The following is a 24,615-nucleotide window of genomic DNA, read 5'->3' as shown; positions in this document are numbered from 1 at the left end:
CAATGCAGTGTTTAATCCAAGCTAGAATATTCTTCATCATTTCTTCCCTGCAGGCACCATCACTTCATGGGTTGTGATCTTCATCCTGCCAATTAACAGCGCCCTGAACCCCATATTATACACGCTCACCACCTCCTCTTTCCAAGAGAAGCTAAAACAGTGTCTACATAACAAGAGACAGAGTCAAGAGTCGGGCAAGAGCTTTACTCTGGTATCAATACACACGAACACGGCCTGACATGGCTGGAGTACTTGTACAGGAACTTGCACACCCTCTGGCAGGAGTACTAAAATGGTACCATTTCTCACGCATAGTGACTGTGCCTTCAATAAAGCCATGGCTGTCCAACCAGGAGTCGCAAGACGATAGGACAGTACCACATAAGCAAAGTTCTGTCCCAAAACCATGGATGCTGCTTATATTAGGGCAACAGAATTATCACACACAAACCTTCAGGCAACTCCTGAAAGTCAAGATGCCGACAGTAAATGTTAAAGGACCCATTTGAAAAATTAATCTTAAACAATGGCCACCCAGGTCTTCCATATGAATAGCAAGGAGACAGGCCTCTCAGGAAGAAAATGAATATAGGAGGAACTGACAGGTGGCTTTAAGTGTTGGCCTCAGCTCAGGCTTTTCACAAGGGAAGGAATCTGGGAGTCACTACATGCCAGCACAATTGCTGTTGGACATGATGGCAGGAGAATATCGGGGCAATTTCTACCATAGACCTGTTTCTGTATATAGATATATATATTTATAAATTCTTTGTGATAAGGTAATATGTAGAAAATGACAATACCTCACGCAAGGCATGGAATGTGCTGCCCGCTCAGAGCACCAGGGTGTTAGAAATGCCCGCTCTGAATACACTGCCATGGAAAACAAACTACCAAGGATCTACTGTGAAAGCCAATACATCTGTATCATCTTCTTTTCAGCAAATAAAGTGTAACCCATACAAGTTTGATAACAATATGTGCAGCACAATATTGGAATGATATACAGAGGACACCAAAAACACTATAAGCACATTCTGTGGTCTGGTCAGTGGGAAAGGCAATATTAAGCTTCATACCTATTCTGATTGGTTCATACTGGTGCAGAAAGACTGAAAGAGTATTGTGGGCTGCACCTAGGGGGTGCTGAATATCACTGATCTTCATGCTGATTCTTATACACTATATGTCTTTGGTACTTTTCCCAAAAGTTGTTTTTTTGTGAATTATGAGGCCCTGAATAGGTGCATTTCCTGCCTTAAGAGAAATTGAAACCCTCAAAACAAATGTAATGTAGAACAGCTCAGAGCTCTGAACTCTTTTGCCATTTCCATTCATCATTTTTTTTTCGATAGTGTTCAAGGTATTAGCCGTTTTAAAAATGGTAATGTAATAACACTGAAACAACAGCGCCACCTGATGGTCAGTTTTGCAGACCAACCAGACAGTCGGGAGAAAAATTCAGAAGTCTTTTACTATTGGTCTCCTGACTGCAGGTGGCACGGTTGTTTTATTATGATAGTAGTGTTAAAAAAAACCCGAATATCTTGAAAACTAGTATTAAATCTACCGCAGCAGGTCAAAGAGCGGTAGACAAAGTTGTTATGGAATCAGAGGCAGTAATAAAAGTGAGGGGTGAATCTTGCACTTCCAACCCCTGCAAAATATAATATTTCTGTACTACCAACAAGGTGACATTTTCTGGACACACCAGCAACTTCTTGCACTAGCTTCCAGTCTTTTTTTATTACTGTTTTTTTATCATTTATATTTAAAAGTTTTTTTTCCCTCCGGCTCTCTTGTGTTTCCCAGTTGCAGCTCAGTAAACATTAATAGGAATCACTGTTGGCAGAATATATATGTCATGAAGTAGCCTGAAGCCTGAAATTTTCGGAAAGCAACGTATATCTTTCCCCACCGGCGGTTTATATTACTATGGTGGGAAGGAAACGAAGCATGTTTTGTTGTCTTCTGTAGTACAAACTGTATGCAGTTCTTCTAAGAATGATGTTGGAATGGCGTCATTTCTGGAGCTCAGGGACATAATGATGTCTGTGTGAGATGAAATGAATGGTGTCAATATGTGCAACAAATGAGTCAATTTTTGGCTGACCAAAACTGCAGCTGTGATGGCAAAAGAGCCATTTGTATTCTCATTCAGATAGTTCAGTTCTTAGTTATAATCAGTTTTTAGTATGCGCTAAGCACAAAGAGAAGAACATGTCCCATTAGAACCTGTAATAGGTGGATATCTATTTATTATACAATGAAAAGAGAGCAGCCCTTCATTACTTTACCTTATTGAGTGAGGGTCATGAGCAAGACTCAGGGGTGCTCCACCAATGAGGCGAGTTGAGACACTCGCCTCAGGGGGCAGCACCCCCCTGTTTGCCAGGGGCGGCAAAAATGCCGGAAATTTGGCTCTTCAAGTGCAGTGCTTCATCACATACTGGACCGCCTACTACCCCTTCCGGCACAACATGGACTGCATCCGAACCCCTCCGGCGCTGAAAGGCGAGTGCCGTGTGGATGGGTGGGGGTTGCAGCAAAATGAAGGCCGCCTCAGCCAGCAAAATGGACAGGATCACCCCTGGCAAGGCCCATGAGAGCTGGATACTGGTTGCGTCTGCTTGATAAACATAAAGCACAATATGGTTTGCCAGACCTCACAAGCAGTTGTGGGTTATTATTGTAAAAAGGTGTTAGGGCCTAAAGGTGGTCATAAGATTGTATGCGATGAAGCAGAGCCAGACTAGGAGATGGTGGAAGAGGCACATGCCTAGGGTCCAAGGGTGGGAAGGCACTGGGTCCCACACACCATTGCTGCATCCTCTAACTGCAGCCATGCAGATCAGGATCTACAGGAAAGTGGCTTGCAGGGGATAAAGTTGCAGGAGTGGTGGGCGTGTTGTGGGGTGATGATTGTGAGAAGGGGGTGGGGAATGAAGGGCGGGACTTGTGTAGGGTGCCCAGTGGTTTTAGGTCCAGCTCTACAATTAAGTTTCTAATGACTTGTTGGTAAGTGTATGGTGTCTCAGTGGGCAGACTGAAATCCAAGTATGGTGGATATCAGTTGGTTTGAGAACTGGCCCAAGGGTCAATCGGAGAGAAGGTGTCAAGGATTGCCCCTTGCCTTAACTGCTAAAGGTCATTATTTGAGGAACAGGGTCAAAGTGCAAATGAAAATGATAAAGAACAATTTGCAGTAGCACTTAAGATGCCTGCACAGTATTACTTGCCGTTACCATCCAAGGCAGCTGTACTATCAAGCAAAGCATGTCTGTCCTGCTGTTGAGCCCGAACTGGCTGGATTAGGAGAACAGAAGCTGATCAGCAGGAGTGTAATGAATAGTGGCCAAACCTGTCGCAGGAGGGTAATGAATAGTGGCCAAACCTGTCCCAGTGTGTCATATGGATGAAGATAATGTTTAGCAGAGAGGCAGAGGGTAACATTTTGATCAGATTAGCACTTGCTGTAGCACACTGTCCAGTCACTGAGGAATGAAATCTGTAGAACAATACTAACCTCATGGAGTCACAGAGGCTGGCTACAAATCAGAGAATTGCATAGAAATACAGGGACGCAGGCACGAAACAAACACACAGACACCAGGAAGGTATGATATTTTGGGGGATTATATTATATCTCCTGTCAATAAAAGCAGATTATATTACAAAACTTCCCTTAAATAAAAACATTGATGAGAATCTGCGCCGCTGTAGCCGGCACAGTCATCTGGTGGCAGGACAGTATAAAAACAATATATTATCATTTAACTGTACATTATTTATAGAACAAAATCACCTTTAGACATTTGGTTTATGAGAAAGGCAGATTTATCCTGAAATCAGGGACTAAAAGCGAGGGAAACGGATTTCTATTATTGCTTCTGGACTGCATGAATGGGCCAGTAACACCCGCACACAGAGCACTGTTCTTCTTTTGAGATTATCTTTATATGGATAAACCTTTGTCGTCGAAATCTTAGGCCCCACAGCCAAATAAACAAAAACACACACAAAGTCCCTTTGCTGCACCATCCCCACACTCCTGTGCAAGCTCAACCTGCAAAACACCATCCCACCGGCCCTATTGGGGTCCCCCCTCAGTCACAAGGTCAGCTCCCCATAGTTACACTTCATTTACTGCCCTGTATTTCCTTATTTGTTTCCCTTCCAATTTGAATCACCCTTCCAACCCACTCACTCTCAAGGCCTAATGTTTTCAATGGTAACCAGAAATCCCTATTAAATGAAAAGTAAAGACATTTTGAAAAGATACTGTCAACACGTGTATCCTTCCACTGAAGAACTTTCCCTCCTGTCCTTTTAATGGGGTGCAAGAAATCAGAACAGCTTCGCAGCAGCACTGAGCGCTAACACAGGTGTTACTGACCCTTTAAAGCGGGCAATTAAAAAAGCAGTATGGTTGACAGTACAGGAGAATTATGGTCCCCATCACCACGGAAGCATCTAACACATGCAATATTCTCACACACACGTACTAAGCAATATCCTACTGGCAGAGTTTGGCCATTGCATAGCTATACAGCCCTGACAGCTCATGCAACAGAATCTGTGCTAAGGGAAAGTAACATTTCTGTAAGGGGGAAACTGCTCACCCCCTCCCGGCAAGAGACGACTACTCAGAAAGGACAATGGCCCCTTAAAGCTCTATCCTAGCTTTTGTGGAATTAAGGGGGGGGGGGGGTGCTGTCAATGGAATAGTCTGCAGTGGCAATACCACCCTGTCATGATTTGGTCATTGTACTAAAACCGTGCGTAGCCACATTGTGGCAGTGTCTCTTGTGCACGGGGATTTATTCTAATGAAAGTCAGTTGTGCCAAACTCAATTCCTCATGGGGTATTATACAATTCTAACTGTCATTTCACTAGCATTTCCACCTATTATGTATTATGTAGTGCCAATGTGGCAACCCGTTCTTGTACAATGGATTTCTCTCCTGCAAACCCAGCGTGTAACTGCGTGCAAGGGAAAGACAGTCAGGGTCATTGTCTAAACCTTAGCGTGCAACTCTCTCTAAACGACGTCTGCGGAAATCCAGACAGTCATGATCTATGCTAGAATTAGTTGCGTTCTACTTTTAAGCAGGTACCATAAATATTTCTACATGTTTAAAGCACAGACGCACACACACAGACTAATGCTCTGCACCCTTAATATTCAACTGCCTGTTACACAGGAAGCCCCTCACCCACCTCACATGAACACTGACGGGACAGACATAGAAAGCCTGCTTACAGGTAAAAACACATATAAAGACACAGATAAAAATATAATCACTTATTTCATAATAATACTGATCCTAGTTAATGCCTTCCTGAAGAGCAGTGCAAAGTGTTCTTGGTATGTGCGACTGCGGTCATCGTAGATAAAAGCTGCCAGCAGAACAATATGGAGTCCACAAGGCGCTTTCAGATAAAAATTCTCTTTGTCTGTATATTCCATTATTATTAGGATTCTGTTCATGGACATGGCAGCTTGAAACATCTCCTCTTTCTCGTGTACATGATACATGGTACTGCCCTGCTGCTCAACAGGATAACGGGCAGTTGGGTTCACTGCAAATTCACCAGGTTTCCTCTGCTGGATGTTTTATGAAATGCTGTGAGTTTGTCGGGTCTGTATAGACCATACACTTTCTATGAATTACCATCTATTACTTGACCAGACAATGTTCTCCTCCATTGCATATAATCTGTTATTTTCATGTTGACCATGTTCTCCTCGGGCAGACGTTCCATGTAAAGTTAGCTCATAAAACATCTGTACAACTGTGCTGTGCACTCTGGTTATGACACTCCAATGATGGCTCCATTCTGGCAAACAGATAAGTTTACTAGTGTCCGACACTGGGTGTAGAGCCTACCCTTTGGAATACTTCCTCTCACAATTTTGTCTCCGGCCCACATGGATTTAGCGGAGGGAAAGAGTTCCGAATACGTGCAATTTCCATGGCACACAAGTGTCCAAAGACTTTGTTGTACCAGTCGGGGGATCGGCCCCTAATAAAACAGAATTAAAATATATTTAAAAAATTTCAATAAAGAATAGCCCTAGACAATGGGGTTATGCCCTTTCTTTATGTATGACAATGTACAGCTGAATGGTTTAGAGTTGGACAGTTGGCCACCTTTTGTTTAAAATAGAATAATGCTAAAAATGCTGTATTTTGTATACTAAACATAAACTTACTGCACCAGAAGTCTAATCAAACAAATGATTTATGCTTTCAAGTTTGGCCACAGGGGGTCACCATGTTGTAACTTTGTTATACATCTTTGCAAGACCAAGATCAAGTTTTACCCCGGGCAAATGCCCCATATGTTTTAATTACCCCTCGGTGCTGATTCAGGCATTGGAGTTCACAAGCGACATCTTTAGCCGCTCCAGTAATCTTTGGAATGAGACCGGCGCTTCTGCAATTTTCGCAAATTTCGGCACATGTGCAGTTGTTGTGAAACAGAAAATTGCTCCAACTGCACATGTGCCGCCATGCCATTCTTATTCTGAAGAGAAGAAGATGGCGCCCTTGAACTCTGATGCCTGAATCTGAATTGAGGGGTAAATAAAATGTTAGGGGCATTTGCCCAGGGTAACACTTAGGCTGGGGGGAGGACGATCTATGTAGGGTAGGGTTTTTTTTTTAACGTTAGGGTTGAATTCTCCTTTCAGCTTAGGGATCGTCATAAATTATGAAAATAGCACAAGTCAAATAATATCTTGCATAGAAGCCGATACAGCAAGACAGATTAATAATCAGAATATATAGACTGCACTGGGTCTGCGGATACAAATCTCTACACAGTCACCGGCTGCTTTATAGGGAAACAAACAAAGCTGCTCGAGTTCTGGGAAGTAAGGTGAGGGGGCTCCCCCCTGTCGTTTGAAAGTATGATCAGTTTCCCTGCAGAGCAGTTAGGTACTGTCTATACGCAAGTAAAACGAAGGGGGAATTTCACGGCATTCAGTCAGGTTTCTTATAAAAACGGTAGACATTTTTTAATCAAAGTATATGGGAGATAGATAGAGATAGTAAAAATGGGATTTAATTTTTTTTTTCATTAACATCCCCTTTATGGGTACCAAACACCTGAAACTCAGTTAACCTGTGCCATTTTATATGGTCTCTTTAAAACAGCAGGATGGGTTATTACCGTAGGTCAGTCCTGCAGATGTATGTTAGCTTAGATCGCCCCATTCCGCATGGTTCCATAAGATACTGGGAGCTCAAAATGACAGCTTGTACTCCTTCGTCCAGCTGCCTGGTAGTGTGGTCAATAGATGTGGAAACAAGAAGGCAGCCTCCTCTGGGTAGGTCAGTGCGCCACTTCCTGTAGAATGAGCAACACCTCATTAGTTACTAAGACTGCTACACATAGCAACCAACTGCATATTGTAAGCCATAAAGAACCTGTTTTGTTCACAAGCATCTCCTTCCCATACTAGCCAATAACTGACTACCTAAGAAATGACTCATGGGAAAAAGGCACTTGATGTGTATCCTGACTCTTATCTTGGAGAGCTCCATGGTCTGTTCAATTTATAAGATTTAAGAGAATAGCACAACACCATGTTTAAACCTTTTATTTAAAGTGACCACCTGTGCATCAACGTTTTCGGGGGGATTAACCCTCCCTTCGTCAGGATGATGGTTAATCCCCCCCAAAACGTGATGCACAGGTGGTCACTTTAAATAAAAGGGGTAAGCTCCCCACCTGCAACATACATGGTGTTGTACTATTCTCTTAAATCTTCTACATTGTACTGACGAGTGCCGACCATCTAGAGAGATCTGCCACCAGGGCAGGAAGCATCGTGGAAAGGGTGAGAGGTGCGGTTCATCTACACACAGAACCTGTTCAATTTAGCCATACCTGAGTACGAGGAACTGCCTCCGTGGAAGAGGGGCCATGCTGTCAGTCACATAATGAAATATCTCAGTGTTTTGCCCCAGGGTCTCCACTACTTTCCCCTGCAGGAGATCATCATCCCAAAGGTGTCTCTCTCTTAGCACCCGGTGTAGCAGAGAACTGGGAGGAGCTTCAACTTCAGTTGACACTTTCCACAAGCGCAAAGGACTTCCGTCCCCAAGCTAACAATAAAATACAAGGTAAGGGGATTCAGTAAAATAATAGCAAATTACACCTAAAAAATTTGATTTTGTAGTTATTTTAAATCTTACCTTTTTACAAGACAATTCTGTGTTCTCTGGGCTGGACATGGTCACCCACCCTTTGAAGCGCTCTGCAGACTCCTGAAGGAGACTTTGAATACAGTTATCCAGGACAGATGACAGCTCTTGGGGTTCTCCCTCGGGGACACCAGCAAGTTCATCCAGGGACAAAGGATGAGCATCTGCAGCTACATACGAATTGCGTGACTGAAGCATCATGTCGTGAGGGATCTGTGGAACAGCAAGTGGGATACTGTGAGGACAGAATAGGTACACAGGCAAAGCCAATGTAGCAAACAAATGAGTATAACCACACACATGCTTCCAGCTGCAGGATAAATTATATTAGGAGCTAGGGACACCCAATACACCCAGGGAATCACTGACCTGGAAAAGTTTCTTGCATTCAGTTATCATATGCAACAACCCTTGAGTGGCAGCCAGGTTCTCACTAAGGTCCTTATGGCCAGGTTTTCCAGATGTTCCTCTCCTCTGCATGACCCTAGACCAAGAAAACATGGCATAAGCATTAGATGGGCAGAGAAAGAAATGATATGCAGAATAGGTACAGCATTACTGAGGAATTGTATTGAACCTTCTATGAAGGCAGTTGGTTTAAGAGTAGAATAATACCTGGGGGAAGAGCTCTCTTTCTTGGAGATATTGAGATGGAAAAGAGACGGTGCCAAGCAAACAGCCAGGTTCCCAGGTGTCATCTGGTTGACCTGAGCAGAGGAGATATCACTTAGGAAATACAGTAGCGTCTGCAGAACTTCTCGGTTTTCATCTGGCATGAGCAGGATAGCAGCTTGGACTGCCCGCAGCCTCTGCTCCTTGGGTACATCTGAGGCAGGAACAAACAAAGGGCAACAATTAAGATCAATCCTTTCTTTATTCAAGAAATTTAATTGAATTTCAAATGCTGGGAGCCAAATGGGGAGGAAAGAAATGCAGAGGATTTGTCAGACAGTCAGAAATAACGGTAAAAACAGCAGGGCGCTATTGACAGGAAAGGACAACGTTGCAAGTTCCAGTGAGGCCCCCACACTCACACTGATAGATTTGCAGGAATGTGTCGGTCAGTTTGCTAGTGAAGATGGGCTCGGGCAGATCTCTGAAGTACTGCTTCAGCAGGTCAGCCACATCATAGGCAGATTGTCCCACATAACTGACATGGTCCGGAGAGGACTCGTTCATCTGCCGCAGGACCTGGATGCGAGATTTCACCCCGGATTTCCTGAAGATTCCCACCTAAGAGAGAGAAAGGATGTGTCTATTAGGGCGGAAGAGATATAAAAGAGCTGCATGGGTGTGTATAAGGCAGTTAATGTATGAGCCTTGGGTCATGGTCTCTTGTGTCACACCTGCCCATGCCCATGTTCTTCACCTGGGAAACACCTGAGCTCATTCCTCTGGCTAGCCTTGCTACACCTCCTGCCCACAGGAATTTACTGAATAGACCTCTTCAATCTGATAACCAATCACATGAGTGCACCTCGTGCTGACACATCCCACAATTACAGAGCATACAGTATATACCATAAATTGTGTAGAAGTGCCCAAACATGGTGGGAGGAAACACCACGCTCAGTGCAATTACCTGGTCAAGGCACTGGCTGCGAATATAGCGCATTGCCTGCTGGATGCTCTGTGGTAGCGGCTGTCCTGTCCTCTGCACATTGATAATTGGGGGGACACCAAACACAGCTCTACCTCTGTAGTCAGGAACTTTGCTTCTCTTCATGAATTTGGGCACTGTCCTGTTGGCAGTGGGAGAAAACAAGTGTTAACAGATGTGCTTTATGCCTTTAAACCCAGATTTCTCACATGCAAGCAATATAAGGAAGTAAGGTCTATAATAAAGGAAAGGTTGTAATGAAGGATTAACAAAAGTATCCTGGAGGTGTATTTTACAACGGCAAGGGTTTTCCATGGCTGTGGTGAACAAAACCCCTTTTCTGTACAGGCAAGTTTCACTTTCCAAGACACAGCTGTTATTATTTTATATGCAGAGACCCTCAAATCTTTCCAGTATAGTGAATCTGTCAGAAATTATTTTCAAAGACCAAATGATAAAGCAGGCGTAATGCAGAATAAGGGCAACCTAAGTGTATTCAACAGGGCAAGATTATTGAAGGCTCGGAAATGAATGTAATTACATAATTTGGCCAGGAGATGGTGAGCAAGGGCAAGTTATTGCAATACCATCTGAATAGCCCAATGCTAGACACAGAAATGAGCGAGATGCATTGAGCATTGGGAAGTATACATTTTGCCGCCATGGATATGGGTCCCCTGAATTATGTCCCCCTTAGTATGTACAAACGTCCCTTCTCTTAATACATATGAGTGGAAGCTGCCATGTCACTTGTTTTGTATACACGGATGCTCATCTATTTATGTTGTGGTTCCATTTAACTCTATGGAGCCAGAAGCAAAAATTCCATCTCCCAACTATACATCAAAATGCAAATACACAGAGAAGGAAGCTGTGGCACTGCCTAGGACTACTTCCACTGTGGATCACATGAATTCATGCGTGCAATGAAGGCATGGTCTGCTTGTAAATTATGTAAAGGGGAAGTAAATGGAAAATTGTGCTGGCCTACTCACCATGCCCAACCCTGCTTGCTGGGCACCGAGTGCTTCTCCATGATGGCGGTGAGTCTAAGCAGGGAGAGCTTCTGCAGGAGGTTGAGCTGTGCCGCCGACTGCCTGTTAATCTCCAGGGATGCAGAACTGAGGCTTGGCCGGTGTGAGTTCTGAAAGCTATGCCAGCGGAGTTTCCTGCCAGGGAGAGACACACACAGGCTTTCAGATGAAATCACTACATGCCACAACTAATCCACAGCGGGTCGCAGAGCTCGACTCTCAGGGCGGTGGATTTTCAATACAGTTCTAGGAAAAGTGAGCCAAGTGAGTTGTGTTCTACCCCAGGACTCTGAATGGCGCACAAGTGGCTTACGATAAATAGTTGCTCCATAAAGGAGAAGGAAAGGCTAAAATTAAGTAAGCTTTATCAGAAAGGTCTATCTATATCAATACACCAGTATTGCTGAGTAATGCTGCTCTGAGTCCTCTGTCAAAAGAAACACAGCATTTATTTCCTTTTATTGTGTACACATGGGCTTCTGTATCAGACTTCCTGTTTTCAGCTTAAACCTCCAGGGTACAGGCGTGAGCATGCTCAGTTTGCTCCTCTCCTCCCTGCTGTAATCTGAGCCCAGAGCTATGAATGAGCAGGGAGAGACTCAGGCAGGAAATGATGTCACACCAAGCTAATATGGCAGCTGCTATCCTAAAGAAACAGAGAGAGCTTCTAGAGCTGTTTACTCAGGTATGGTAAAGCATTCTGCAGAACAAATATAGTCTAATAACTTGCACTATTGTGGCTAATCTATTGGCAATAAACCGCTTTGGTAGCTTTCCTTCTTCTTTAAACCCAGGGGCCAATATGGATCTTTGGTTTTGCTTTAGGACCAAGGGAAGAATTTTGGCAAGGTTCCAGCAGTTAGCACCTAGAAGAAAGGAGATACCTATATCGGATAGCCGAGGATTATGGTAGCTGAGAAGGCTGCTAGTGCTAGTAGAGTGTCCTGCCTGGATTTGGTTCGGAATCTTGCAAAAAGTGCAAATACCAAACCAAACCCCAAATCATAGATCTTTCTTAGTGGCATTACTAGATGTCACTGGGCCCCAAAGCAAATTCAGTTCAAATTACAACAACATATGCTCATGAAGGGTTTGTTTCCTCTGTAGTTACACCCCTTATCTTTCCCAAAAGAGAGTCTTGTGCACAGGCCATATGGCAGGTGGAGGAGGAGAGATGGAATGCAGCACAACTGGTTCCCACTCCAGCTATGAAAGCTATACACTACACCAGGAACATCCATGCTGAGGCCCTCCAGCTGTCATTCAATCCAGCTGTCAGTTGTATTGACTTATAGTTCATGAAAGAGCTGAATGACTGCAGCATGGATATATGCTATAACAGTCATGTCTCAGCACTATCTATTCAACTAACTTGTGTTTCATAGTCTCTCAGTTACAATTATCAAGTGTCCAATTTAAGGCCCGTACGAACTATCCATTTCATGTAGATGAGATGTAGATGATGTGTCTTTACTATCTAGATTGAACACCAAACACAGCACAGGCACATCTGCTTCTAAACTGTAGCATTCTGAAAACATAAGGTATATCAGACCATCAGCCCACTGGAAAAAGCTGGGACAGCCTTGATCTACAACCAGATGCAACACAGAAATCTGCCTGGGCATGGCTGAGGAATCATGAGTGTAGAACAGGAACCAACTGAGATATTTTACTAATATTTCTGGACCAACCTGCATGGCCTGGTTAATGATGCTCCGACTCCAGAGTCTCTCCTCTCTCTCATCTCTGTCTCCTCTGTCTCATTAAGAGAGTTGCCAGTACTGTCAAAGTCACTGGCTGATGTCCCCACATCTGATATGGATCTCTCCTCATAGGCTAGATGCCCAGCCTGTTCACCCCCAGAGTCAGTGCCTTCATCAAGCTCTGGACATACAGTTCGTGACCACAGCTCCACCATCCGCTGGAGACCCCGAACGTGATTAAGGACATCATCCAAGTGGCCAAAGAGATCACTGCTTCCTCCCAACTCTAAGAGATCCCTACTACCAGAGAGCGAGCAAGGCACATTGTCATAGATACTTGAACGACTACCTATGGAACTGCAGGAACCCCTTCTTGGCCTTCCCTCTAGGCCATGCGAGTCCATACTGCTGCATACCGACTGTCCCAACGATTTACTGCCCATTTTCCAGCTCTCCAGTGGTACCCGACTGGCTGGACACAGGCTCTCGATGGACAAAGACCTAGGAAATGTTCCAGGCTTATGGTCTGTAGGGATGCACACAAGACGGTCAGACTTTTGAGAGTTTCTCTGCTGCAAGCCATCTTTTCTGACCATCTCAAAGTCTTCCAAGTAAACCCCCCTGCACTGGCCATCTAGGTGAGGCTTTCTAATGCTGCCACTAGATGCACATTTAGTCCTATAACCAGGATGGAGGAAGTCCTTCTCAAATACCGGGAAATCATCTGCACAGTGGTTGGCATAGCTCAGGTTTTCCCTTCCAGAGTCGAGAGCACCATCTGGTGGCACTTCCTTTTTGCCTTTGTCTTTTTCTCTTCTGCGTAGGGATTCCATTCGCTTCAGGAATCCCCTGGTCTTCCTCTTTTTGGTTTTCTCCTTAAGTCCTCTGCGCTGAGGAGCCAAAGACTGGTCGCTAAGGCTCCTACATGGTTTGGAGGGAGCAGGAGAGCTGGACACTGATGACATACCCAGTGGGGGAGTTACCACAATGTCCAAGCCACCCCGGCTGCTACCTGCACTCTGTAATGATGTGGCCTCCAGTTCAGTGCTGAGGTCTGTCAGGATACTGTCACGGCTTGAAGTACTCTTTATGGTTGGTGGCCCAGCATATGTCGGAGACAGCAGTTCAACGGAGTCCAGACGAGACCAGCGTCCCTGGTCCCTCTGGAAGGCCCAGCGGTCACTGATTGCACACTGGTCATCTTCATCAGAGTCTTCATTCTAAATGGCGGGGGGCACATCAGAAAGTATTAATAAAACTTTTCCAAACATGGTGGAAACAACGAAGAACTGTGTAAAACTGTGTCTGTCAGACCATTATTATAATTTTATTATTAACATGTATTTATAGAGTGCCAACATATTGGAACATTAATATCAGGAATTGATTAGTGGTATGTCTAACTGGGGCTAGATTTATAGCTAGAAAACGGCTCATTCCAGCATGTAAGGTTATGGTCACCATTCTGGAAATGTAAAATGATTTTGCTACAGGAGCACATGTTTTTTTTAGCTAATTCTCAGATCTTACTCATGCTAAGGAAACACATACATAAGTATTAAATTGTGTGAAAATATTAAATTGTGTGAATACCAACTGCATATGTAGGAAAGGCTGAAAACCACATTTTCTCCCTGTCGTACAGCTGTGGTGCCCCCTTATTTGGGCACAATATTATTGATGACACACTATATAAGCTGTTCCCCCTAAGAGACTCTGACCCTTGAATAACAATAGGTAACCAATGTCTCAGGTCAGACTCACTTGCTTTCGATAATGAACTTCCAGCTTCATAGGAGCACATGAATTAAGTGTCATTAGCCGCCTGTGAACAAGGAAAGCAAACAGTTAAGAATGAACGTATTTTCGGGGGGGAAAACAGTTAAGAATGAACGTATTTTCGGGGTGAAAACAGTTTTTAAACATATGAGGGGAAGTGAAGGTCAGGCTGTAAAGTTTCCTGGCTGCAAAGCATGTTAATAGCATTGGCTCGATGCCACCCAATATCTGCCCAATCTAGTCTGCGTGCCAAACCTACGACTGCCCGCACCCTTCGCCTGCCGGAGCCAGCAACACTGTGCCCTTCTATATGACAGAAGCAAACCACAGTAATTGTGTATTCCAGAGCAGGAATAGGCCAGTTCCTGCAGGACAACCTGTACTGACATTTAGCCGACATTAGCGGATTAATAAATATCATACTGTTACGGTTAACTCTTGCAATACCGTGGCGCTGCCCAAAAAAATAGAATAGAAGCCATTTCGTAGATTTTCCTGCTGCAAAGGTTAAACAAATGTGCCGCTCAGACAACAGGATATCCTAATGCTAGGATCCAAGCGGATTTGTATTAAATGTCAACATATCCCGCTGCTGCACAGGACGTCACGCTCTGATTATTTAATATTATCAGCCATCGAGTGGTTACAGCCTGGCTCTAGCAGCACAAAGGAGAGAAATATGGAGATGGACACTCTTCTCAAGGTGCTTGTTGGTTCACATTAGCTCAAGATGCCAAGAATTGTACTTCTATCAGCAGACTATATATATATATATATATATATATATATATATATATATATATATATATATATATATATATATATATATATATATATATATATATATATATATATACTAAAGTCCCAAACCTTCATAGCAATTACATGGCAACAGATGGAAAACAGAAATAATAGGAGACTGAGGTTTTACAAACAAGAGAGTTTGAAGGGTAGCAGCAAACACTGATAAGTAAATAAAGCTACAATGAAACTATATGTAAGATGCGCCGACAGGAACGATCTTAGGGAGGTCGAAATGGTAACCCTATCACGTCTCTCAGGCAGCCATTCCACTCCAGTCACGTGGTATTTGAAAGAACACAGCGAAAAGGCACATCGACTGCCGTAGACAGGGAATCCATAGGCCAGGATAATAAAAAGTCAAACTTTATTCAAAAATTGTGGCATAAAAACATATAGCACACAAATGTAAATTGCAGGCAGGGTGAGAGCATGGCTTGACGCGTTTCGTGACTCAAAACTGGTCACTTCCTCAAGAAGCCAATGCGCCTTCTGCCAAAGCCCATATATATGTAGCTTCCCCCCTACTGTGCAGTTAAGGAACTGATGTTAAATGGCCAGTATGAAACTATATGTAAGCCAACAAGGAGTTGGGGCAACGTGAAAAAGCAAATAAAAGACAGTAGTAGGGTGCCCCCTAATCCATTTAATACCAGCTCTATCTAGTCCAAATACTTCATATGGTTGGGTCTTTGTCAGTTCAGAGGCATGGCTCCTTGAAAACTAGTGCAGTCTGAGCATGTGTGCTTTATTCTTGCCAAAACGAATGGGAACAACATGAAACGACAGCAGAGACTGAAGATAGTAAATTAGTAGGAAGGCAAAGAGAGAGATAAAGTGGGAGAGTGGAGATATTAAACAGAGGAGCATTCAGTGAATACAAGGCATTTGTGTAGCCATGAAGGAGCCTAACAGGAGGGAGGGGAAGGATATTGGGGAAATTAAAGTGTGTGCTTTCCAATAAGAGCATCATTTTGGAGATGTCCAAACTATAGCAAGCCCTGCAGCAATGTGACCTCAGGTGAGTGTGTTCCCTGCACAGAAGAGAGCGTGCTGTTCCTGCCAGAGCTCACACAGAGGCCACTAATACCCTGCAGCCAATAACCCCTCGACAAGCCGGCCTTTATGCGCTCTCCATTAATCACCGAGATACGCCCACCGACAAAATAGAGGGGGTTAAAGGGGCAATTCGATTTTTATCCAAAATGGATTTGTTGCACAAAGTGCCTTATTCTTTCGACTGGTGACATAATACATTGTGAAATCCTCCCACAGTTTCCCAGCTCGGAGAAGGAGCCACATACAATTATTGGCGGGGGCCGATTGTCTTCAAATAGCCCCAGCTGTGCTCCAGCTCTCTATTAACCTTATTGTCTCTTCTGCCTCCATCTTAACTTTGCCCCCAGCCCAACAACCTCTGTTTACAGCACTTCATTTAGGAATTGGTGGAACATATTGTGAAAATAAGCCTTCCTCTCATTAGAAAGGGATTGGGGAGATTTTACAGATATGACAGCCCAGCTGGCTTCTTACAGAGGGATGGCGCTGACAGATATGGCTTTTCTACGGCCTGGGGCCCCAACGAGGGATCCTGAACTCTCACTAGATTAAACCATTTACGGTTTTCATTCTACAAGCAGGAAAAGTTGTGCCATGTTAACCCTTTTAGTACTGACATGAGTCTAATCACGCCATGCAGCAAGTTAACGCCCGGCATAGCATAGATTAAATACAGACACAGTACTTCTTACAGTACAGCAGCACTAAAGGGGTGGTTCACCTTCAAACAACTAGTTGTTTTCAGATAGATCACCAGAAATAAAGACTTTTTCCAATGACTTTTTCTGTTTGTGATCGTTTTTCTAATATTGAAGTGTAAAGTGTCATTTTTCACCTTCTAAAGCAGCTCTGGCAGGAGAGGGTAGCCGACCCCCCCCCCAAACTGTTCTAATTTGATACGTTTAGTTGATACAATTCTTATCATTGCAGAATCCCTGAGTTTCATTACAGGCAGCTGTTAGAATTGATACAATAGTTACTAATACAGAGATGTATGAGAAATGTATCAACTAAATGTTGCTAAATTGTAGCAGTTTAGAATCTGCACCTGAATTACTGAGCTGACAGACTCAAACACCAGAGACAAAAACATTCAACTTTAAACTTAAACTGCTAATTTAACTTAAACTGCTAATATTTTTTTTTCATATCAAATATTATTTATATTTTTAAGAAGCAGGGCTGTCCAGCAGATGTGCAGATGTGTTCCCATAACAGATTTTTAAAGACCATCAGGGCTCCCCTTAAAGGGGTAGTTCAACTTTAAGTTACCTTTTAGTATGTTATAGAATGACCAATTCTAAGAAACTTATCAATTAGTCTTCGTTATTTATAGTTTTTTAATTATTTGCCTTTTTCTTTTCTTTCCAGCTTTCAAAAGGGGATCACTGACCCCATCTAAAAACAAATGCTCTGTAAGGCTACAAATGTATTGCTATTGCTACTTTTTATTAGTCATCATTCTATTCAGGCCCTCTCCCAGGCACATTCCAGTCTCTTATTCAAAGTAATGCATGGTTGCTAAGGTAATCAACCCTAGTGACCCTAAAGCTAAATAAAGCAAAAACCACAAGTAATAAAAAATGAAAACCAATTGAAAATTGTCTCAGAATATCACTCCCTACAAAATACTAAATGTTTGCTCAAAGGTGATCAACCCCTTTAACATCACTGGTTCATTATATTCCAACCCCATATCATATGGTATAGTATATAAATGGCCATGACATGAAAAATGTAGACGGTATTGATCTAAATAGAGGTATGCTAAATCAGCAAATGATATCAGCTCACACACCTCAGCCTGGAAGTGGGCTTGAATTAAACGACTGAAAGATTAATAAGAGTGGGCCGTAATACAAAGAAAGAATAGCAGCAAAAAGTTAGCTCTGCATTCGATTGAGTTTCTTGTTGCTAGGATGGGAGTCTGGCATCCAGTAGACATTATAACCACTGGGTATGAGATAAATAAAAATAAACAAAGACTACAGCTGCTCAGAGGCTGCCGTATACTAAATTAAAGGGGTTGTTCACCTTTAAATGAACTTTTAGTATGATGCAGAGCAGTGATCCCCAACCAGTAGCTCGTTAGCAACATGTTGCTCTCCAACCCCTTGTATGTTGCTCCCAGTGGTCTTAAAGCAGGAGCTTATTTTTGTATTCCTGGCTTTCTGGCAAGCTTTGGTTGTATAAAAACCAGGTGCACTGCCAAACAGAGCCTCAATGTAGGTTGACAATCCACATAGGGGCTATCAAATGGCCAATCCCAGCCCTTATTTGGCACCCCAAGAACATTTTTCACACTAGTGTTGCTCCCCAACTCCTCCTACTTCTGAATGTTGCTCACGGGTTCAAAAGTTTGGGGATCCCTCATGTAGAGAGTGATATTCTGAGACAATTGGCAATTGGTTCTCATTTTCATTATTTGTGGCTTTTGAGTTTAGTTTTTTATTCAGTGGCTCTCCGGTTTGTAATTTCAGCAATCTGGTTCCTAGGGTACAAATTACCCTAGCAACCATGCACTGATTTGATTTAGAGACGGGAATATGAATTGGAAATGGTCCGAATAGAAAGATAAGATTTATAAAAACCTGACAACAGCAATTCATTTGTACCCTTACAGAGCATTTGTTTTTTTAGATCTAAAAACTGGAAAGAGTCCAAAGAAGAAGGCAAATAAATCACAAACTATAAAAATGAAAAAATGAAGGACAATTGAAAAGTTGAGAAGAATTGGTGAATCTATAGAATACTAAAAGTTAACTTAAAGGTGAATCACTCCTGTCTATTATTTTACTGTTGTGACAATGTCCCACTCAGGCTAATGGAAGTTGCACAGTTCAGCCCTTCTAGAGACAAATGGGTAATGTAAAGATTTTATAGGAGTTACCTGCACAGGGATTTGAGGGAATCCTCGTCTAGGAAGCTGTGGTCTCTCTTCACACAGGAGATATCAACGGGAAACTGGGAATCTGTAAGAAAGAGGAATATTGGTAATTTGCTTTATACACAGGGGCGTTATTCATCCTCAGTAGAATAGGTTTACTTTCTCAGTGGCAGTGAGACATTTTAGGGCCATGAGCCCATTTTTGGGACTGAATTGATGTTCCCTTTAAATCCTGAAAAAGCTACTAATCGAGGAAACTGCCTAATACCGCTTGTACAGCTATAGTGCTATCCTGGCAAAGGAGAATACACTGGATGCATGCTCTGTGTCACATACAGGGGTGTGGTTCTTCCAGTCCTAGTGATTGGCTGCTTGCCCAGAGGCACCACAACACCCACTCTCATGGCAGTCAAAATTCTAGAATAACTTTACACTCACAGAGCAACAGAAATGGGCTCTCATCTTTTTATATCTTAATGCCTAAAAGATATGAAAAAATAGACCCACAGATGCCGCAAAACTACAATTTCCAGAGCCCCTTGCTCGTTTACTTGGCAGAGGGATGCTGGGAGTTCTCGATCTGCTAATCTATCCCTGAAACCATGGTCTGACCTTGAGTGAAGGGGTGGTTCACCTTCAGGTTACCTTTTAGCATGTTACAAAATGGCCTATTACAGCAACATTTCAATTGGTCTTGATTTGTTTTTGAATTATTTGCCTTCATCTTCTGACTCATTCCGGCTTCCCAGATGGGGGGACACTGACTCTACCAGCCAAAAGGCTATTGCTCCGTGACCTCCTCTATTCAAATCCCTGCCTGGCTGCTAGATTGAATTGGACACTAGCAACTCAGATAGTTGCTAAAATTCCAAACTGGACAACTGGAAATAATAAAAAAAAAAATTGAGATCAATTGCTAATTGTCTCAGAAGATCATTCTCTTCATCATGCTAAAACTTAAAAATGTGACCAGATCCTTAGAATTAGTGGTGTTGGGCCCTTATCGCATTTTGCATCTATAGTTGCACTTTGAGCACTCCATTTGTGGGAGAAAATTACCCCTGTATTGTTTTGAGGATGCAGGGAGTTGTAGTTCACAAGTATACTATAGATTTTTTGACAATAAAAGCAAAAGGTCATGCCAAGAAGCCAACTCCACATCACAAAGTAGGAAAGCTTTTCTGAATGGCAAAAACCTATGAGCCGGGACTGTTAGCAGCTACTGTCGTCTTTTTGTTTATTTGCTTTCTGTTTTTTGGGAGGGGGAGATGTGGAAATGACTTGGCCAGACAAAGCTTGGCTTGACACTTCCCCATTATGCCATGCTTCCAGCTATTGTTCTGCAGCACAGTCTCATCCTCTCTGCCCCGAGTGTTGAAGACTCAATTCCTGAGTTGGAGGCGAAAGGCTGAAGGATATGAAGTTAGAAGTAGCGGGGTGGACCTGCTTCCCTGTGTCCAAATTACAGAAAAGCAAATACAGCCCTACAGACTATGGAAAAACATGGGTAAAGGTCACGCTGATTGTCTGGATTAAAGTACAGGACTGGATAAAAAGAGGGATAGAGGTGCATCCCCTGTCACTTTATTTTAGCCTGGGAACGTAGGGTTGCCACCTGGCCGGTATTTTACCGGCCTGGCCAGTAAAAATGGTTGATCCCAATGTTATTAATAGGGAAAAAAGATAAATATATAGGAAGGCAGGTATTTTTTTGGCAACCCTAGTGGAACGCCCAAGTGCATATGGACGGCATTTAGTTGAAAGCTGAGAGCATAAAACACAGAGCAATGGTCATATCTGTCTTCCAGATGCCTTGCCCTGTTTTGGGTCTGCCACTCTCTTCCTCTCAAAATGTTTTTATTTTTTAAAGGTATCAAAAAAAAGTATTCAGTATTTAAATGAAGACGCCATGCTTACCCTCATAAAGCTGGGCATACTGAGGAAACCCAGCGGCCCGCAGCCAATCACACGCTTTCTTGGCCTCGAGGTCTGTGATAAAAGAAAAAAAAAAATAAATCATTGCCAGTTCCCTTGCACAATACATTGTCAGTGTATATTCTACTGGAACCATTTACAGGTATCGGACCTGTCATCCAGAATGCTCGGGAGCTGGGGTTTTCCAAATAACAGATCTTTCCATAATTTGGATCTACATCAAGTCTATTTGAAAATCATTTAAACATTAAATAAGCCCAATATGGCTGGTTTTGCCTCCAGTAAGGATTAATTATATAGTAGTTGGGATCAAATACAAGGTACTGTTTTATTATTACAGGTATGGAATCCATTATCTGGAAACCCATTATCAATAAAGCACCGAATTACGGAAAGCTCCTCTCCCATAAACTCCATTTTATTCAAATAATCAAATTTTTCAAACATGATTTCCTTTTTCTCTTTAATAATAAAACAGTACCTTGTACTTGATCCCAACTAAGTTATAATTAATCCTTATTGGAAGCAAAACCAGCCTAGTGGGTTTATTTAACCTTCACATGATTTTCTAGTAGAGTTGAGGTGTAAAAATTACGGGAAAGATCTGTTATCCGCAAAGCCCCAGCTCCCGAGCATTCTGGATAACAGGTCCCATACCTGTACAGAGAAAAAGGAAACCATATTTAAAAATGTAGATTATGTGGATAAAATAGTCTATGGGAGATGGCCTTTACGTAATTTGGAGCTTTCTGGATTACAGAAAGGGGCAAGAGAAGCCGTGTCAGAAATACTGTTAAAGGGAAAACATACTCCACTTTTTGATGTGAGCGCACTCAGGTGGGTATATGTAAAATAAAAAAAGTATATGAGCACTATATGAAGTGCTAGATATTAATATAGTGTATACATTTACAGACATACAGTACGTGGATTCCTCAGTCCATGATGTTCTGCCATTGACTCACACAGAACATTTCACCATCCTTTTGGACAGTGGCATTTCTAGGGTTGCCACCTGGCCGGTTTTTTACCAGCCTGGCCGGTAAAAATTATGGTTGATCCCAATGTTATTAATAGGGAAAAATGCTAAATATATAGGAAGGCCGGTATTTTTTCCATAAAAGCTGGCAACCCTAGGCAATTCTAACCACAGCTGAGTGCAGGATGGACTTGTGCCTCAAAAAATATTCCCACCCTGCTGCCCGTGATATGGTTATCGTGGCTCCAGTGGGCCCCAAGTGGGTGTGGGCCCAGGTGCAACACTGGTAGTTATACCACTACCTTTGGAATAACATTTGAATAAAGCATGTTCCCAGAATTGGCAGACCCCTTATTTTATGCAACTGGAGGAAAACCATGGACTCCCTGCATCCCTAATAATGACCATTTAAAAACTAGGGCCCTGTAGAGCATGACGTATAGTATAAGGATTCCCAGACAGACATGTGAGTAGGAGAAGTGGAAATATGTAATTGCAGGGAATAAAATTAGTACCGTGTCCCAGTTTGGACCTTGGCACAGCCATACTCCCTGCATTCTTTAATGACACACATCCACATACAAGTAGTGTCTAAAGGTTAACTCTGAAAGTGCTAGTGCTCAGCATGGCTTAAAAAAATGTGCTTTCAGGGTTAACCTTCAGACACTCCTTGTATATATGGATGGAAGCAGAAACAACACTGCTCCTGGAGTCATTTAGATTAAGGCTTTAGCAAAACAGAAAGCTTCTGGATGTAATTGAGAGGACAAAAAGGCAGAGAAAGGGAATGGCACAGGGTTAGGCTTGGGGTGAAGAATGATGACTTTAATGGGTAACAGACCTCTGGGATTCTAGCAATATCTTTTTAAAGACTTTTTTTTAAAGAATTGTTTATTAAAGTGATATAAACACAGGGTTTATTCCATGTTTGGTGGATATATTAAGTAGAACATGCTGGCATAGGTAAGAAATAATGTGAATCGCTATACCTTACGTCTGCTAAAAATCATATAAAACATTAAATAAACCCAGTAGGATTGTTTGCCACCAATACGAGTTCATGCAGCTTAGTTATCATCATGTAGAGGTATGGGACCTGTTATCCAGAATGCTCAAGACCTGGAGTTTTCCGGATAACTTTTCAGTAATTTGGATCTTCATACCTTAAATCTACCAGAAAAATCATGTAAATATTAAATAAACCCAATGGGCTGATTTTGTTTCCAATAAGGATTAATTACATCTTAGTTTGAAACAAGTACAAGGTACTGTTTTATTATTACAGAGAAAACAAAAATCATTTTTAAAAGAATTGTATTATTTAGAGTATAGAGTATATGGGAAACTGCTTTTCCATAATTTGGAGTTTTCTGGATAAGGAGTTTCCGGATAATGGATCCCATACCTGTATTTGATTAAACTAACTAATTTTGTCCCAGATTTACGTCAAAACGCAAATGCAGCCGAAGCAACCTTAGAGCGCAGCTGGGTTTATACAGGAGTTATGGGGAAAAATTCATTATTAGTAAAAAAAAAAGAACAAAAAAAAAACCAAGATCACTTCTGTCTAATATTGCCCGTTATACACTGCATTTTGAAATAGCCCCTCTAGTGTTGTAATAGGCTCAGTATACTCCCCTGGAAAAAATTCTTCATTATCAAGCTTTTTTTTTTTTTAATGCTGTTAGTATAGGGTTTTCATTGAAAAAATCGGTTCACATGATTGGTTCTTTGGTATAGCCAGGCACATAAGGAAAGATTTACGTGGGTGACTTTTTGAATTTGCAGCTGCTGGGGACTACAACTCCCACCATTCCCCTACAGCGTCCAGCTGCTGGAAAACTCTGGGAATTGTAATTTACAACACTGCTATGTAAGCCAGGGATTTGGGTGTACAGTGTGTGATGTTCATATGTTATCCAGCTGAAACTTTTGGGATGCCCAAACAGCATTTGACTGTGCTGGAAGATATGGTGAAAAGGGAGCCACAGACGGTCTGGATTTGTTTCTAATCCTAGCACCCATTGTGACTCCTCTGCTCATGCACGTTTCTCCTTTGGTCCGTCCCCATGTATTGTCAAATAGTTTCCACTCTTAAATATTTTCCAGCAGCTGCTAAAAGACATTTACAGCATTTCCTCTGCTGGGCCACTCTGATCTGCTTTCTGATACCTTGCATTGTGCTGCTGCATAAACTCCACAATACCCAGGGGGCAAAAGAGCATAAAGGAATAACACAGACTTCAGTGCTACAGATGCAGGCCCTTAATAGAGCTCATTGCAGAGAACTAATTGCCCCAGTGTGCCCGATGAGGAGGCGTTTCACTACTATGGTGCAGAGGATCAGCCATAACTTAGACCTGCTACATGAGCCACTGACAGACCTATAAATAAATTTTATTCAATATGCCTCCCTTGGTGGTATTACTTATGAAAAGACTACTTTCTAGATACTGTAAGTACTAGGTTTGAACCAGAACTTAGTGCAACATGTGGCAGATTCATGGCCTGTGGATAAAGTCCACCCCTACTCTCCTAACAGCTTTTTGATGTGCCAGCACCCGGAGCCATTGCACCGGCCCAAGTGCAGACACATTGAGCTGATTTCAGTGCCCAAA

At 42.5% G+C, this 24,615-nt stretch overlaps 2 protein-coding genes across 8 annotated transcripts in view; one reads left to right on the top strand and one right to left on the bottom strand.

Annotated features, from left to right (window-relative positions):
* LOC108704519 (relaxin receptor 2) overlaps nucleotides 1–965 on the top strand; it is a 174,786-nt gene extending 173,821 nt beyond the window's left edge. For both annotated transcript variants that reach the window (XM_041572645.1, XM_018241093.2), the window contains exon 18: nucleotides 54–965. In XM_041572645.1, the coding sequence (XP_041428579.1) occupies nucleotides 54–238 (185 nt within the window). In that variant the 3' untranslated portion in view covers nucleotides 239–965. The remainder of the gene's footprint in view (nucleotides 1–53) is intronic.
* A 2,653-nt stretch (nucleotides 966–3,618) lies between these two features.
* The window catches only part of stard8.L (StAR related lipid transfer domain containing 8 L homeolog), a 105,651-nt gene continuing 84,654 nt past the window's right edge, over nucleotides 3,619–24,615 (bottom strand). For all 6 annotated transcript variants that reach the window (XM_018241088.2, XM_041572644.1, XM_018241091.2 and 3 more), the window contains 13 exons: nucleotides 21,001–21,072; nucleotides 19,087–19,168; nucleotides 14,322–14,382; nucleotides 12,546–13,777; nucleotides 10,813–10,986; nucleotides 9,800–9,959; nucleotides 9,252–9,450; nucleotides 8,833–9,043; nucleotides 8,587–8,701; nucleotides 8,209–8,430; nucleotides 7,901–8,118; nucleotides 7,181–7,357; nucleotides 3,619–6,028 (listed from right to left, as the gene is read on the bottom strand). In XM_018241088.2, coding sequence (XP_018096577.1) covers nucleotides 5,911–6,028; nucleotides 7,181–7,357; nucleotides 7,901–8,118; nucleotides 8,209–8,430; nucleotides 8,587–8,701; nucleotides 8,833–9,043; nucleotides 9,252–9,450; nucleotides 9,800–9,959; nucleotides 10,813–10,986; nucleotides 12,546–13,777; nucleotides 14,322–14,382; nucleotides 19,087–19,168; nucleotides 21,001–21,072 — 3,041 coding nt within the window. In that variant the 3' untranslated portion in view covers nucleotides 3,619–5,910. The remainder of the gene's footprint in view (nucleotides 6,029–7,180; nucleotides 7,358–7,900; nucleotides 8,119–8,208; nucleotides 8,431–8,586; nucleotides 8,702–8,832; nucleotides 9,044–9,251; nucleotides 9,451–9,799; nucleotides 9,960–10,812; nucleotides 10,987–12,545; nucleotides 13,778–14,321; nucleotides 14,383–19,086; nucleotides 19,169–21,000; nucleotides 21,073–24,615) is intronic.

This window comes from Xenopus laevis, chromosome 8L (assembly GCF_017654675.1).
Source record: "Xenopus laevis strain J_2021 chromosome 8L, Xenopus_laevis_v10.1, whole genome shotgun sequence".
NCBI classification, from domain to species: Eukaryota; Metazoa; Chordata; class Amphibia; order Anura; family Pipidae; genus Xenopus; species Xenopus laevis.
The sequence above is the reverse complement of the archived record's forward strand: the minus strand, read 5'-3'. Positions and strand labels throughout refer to the sequence as shown.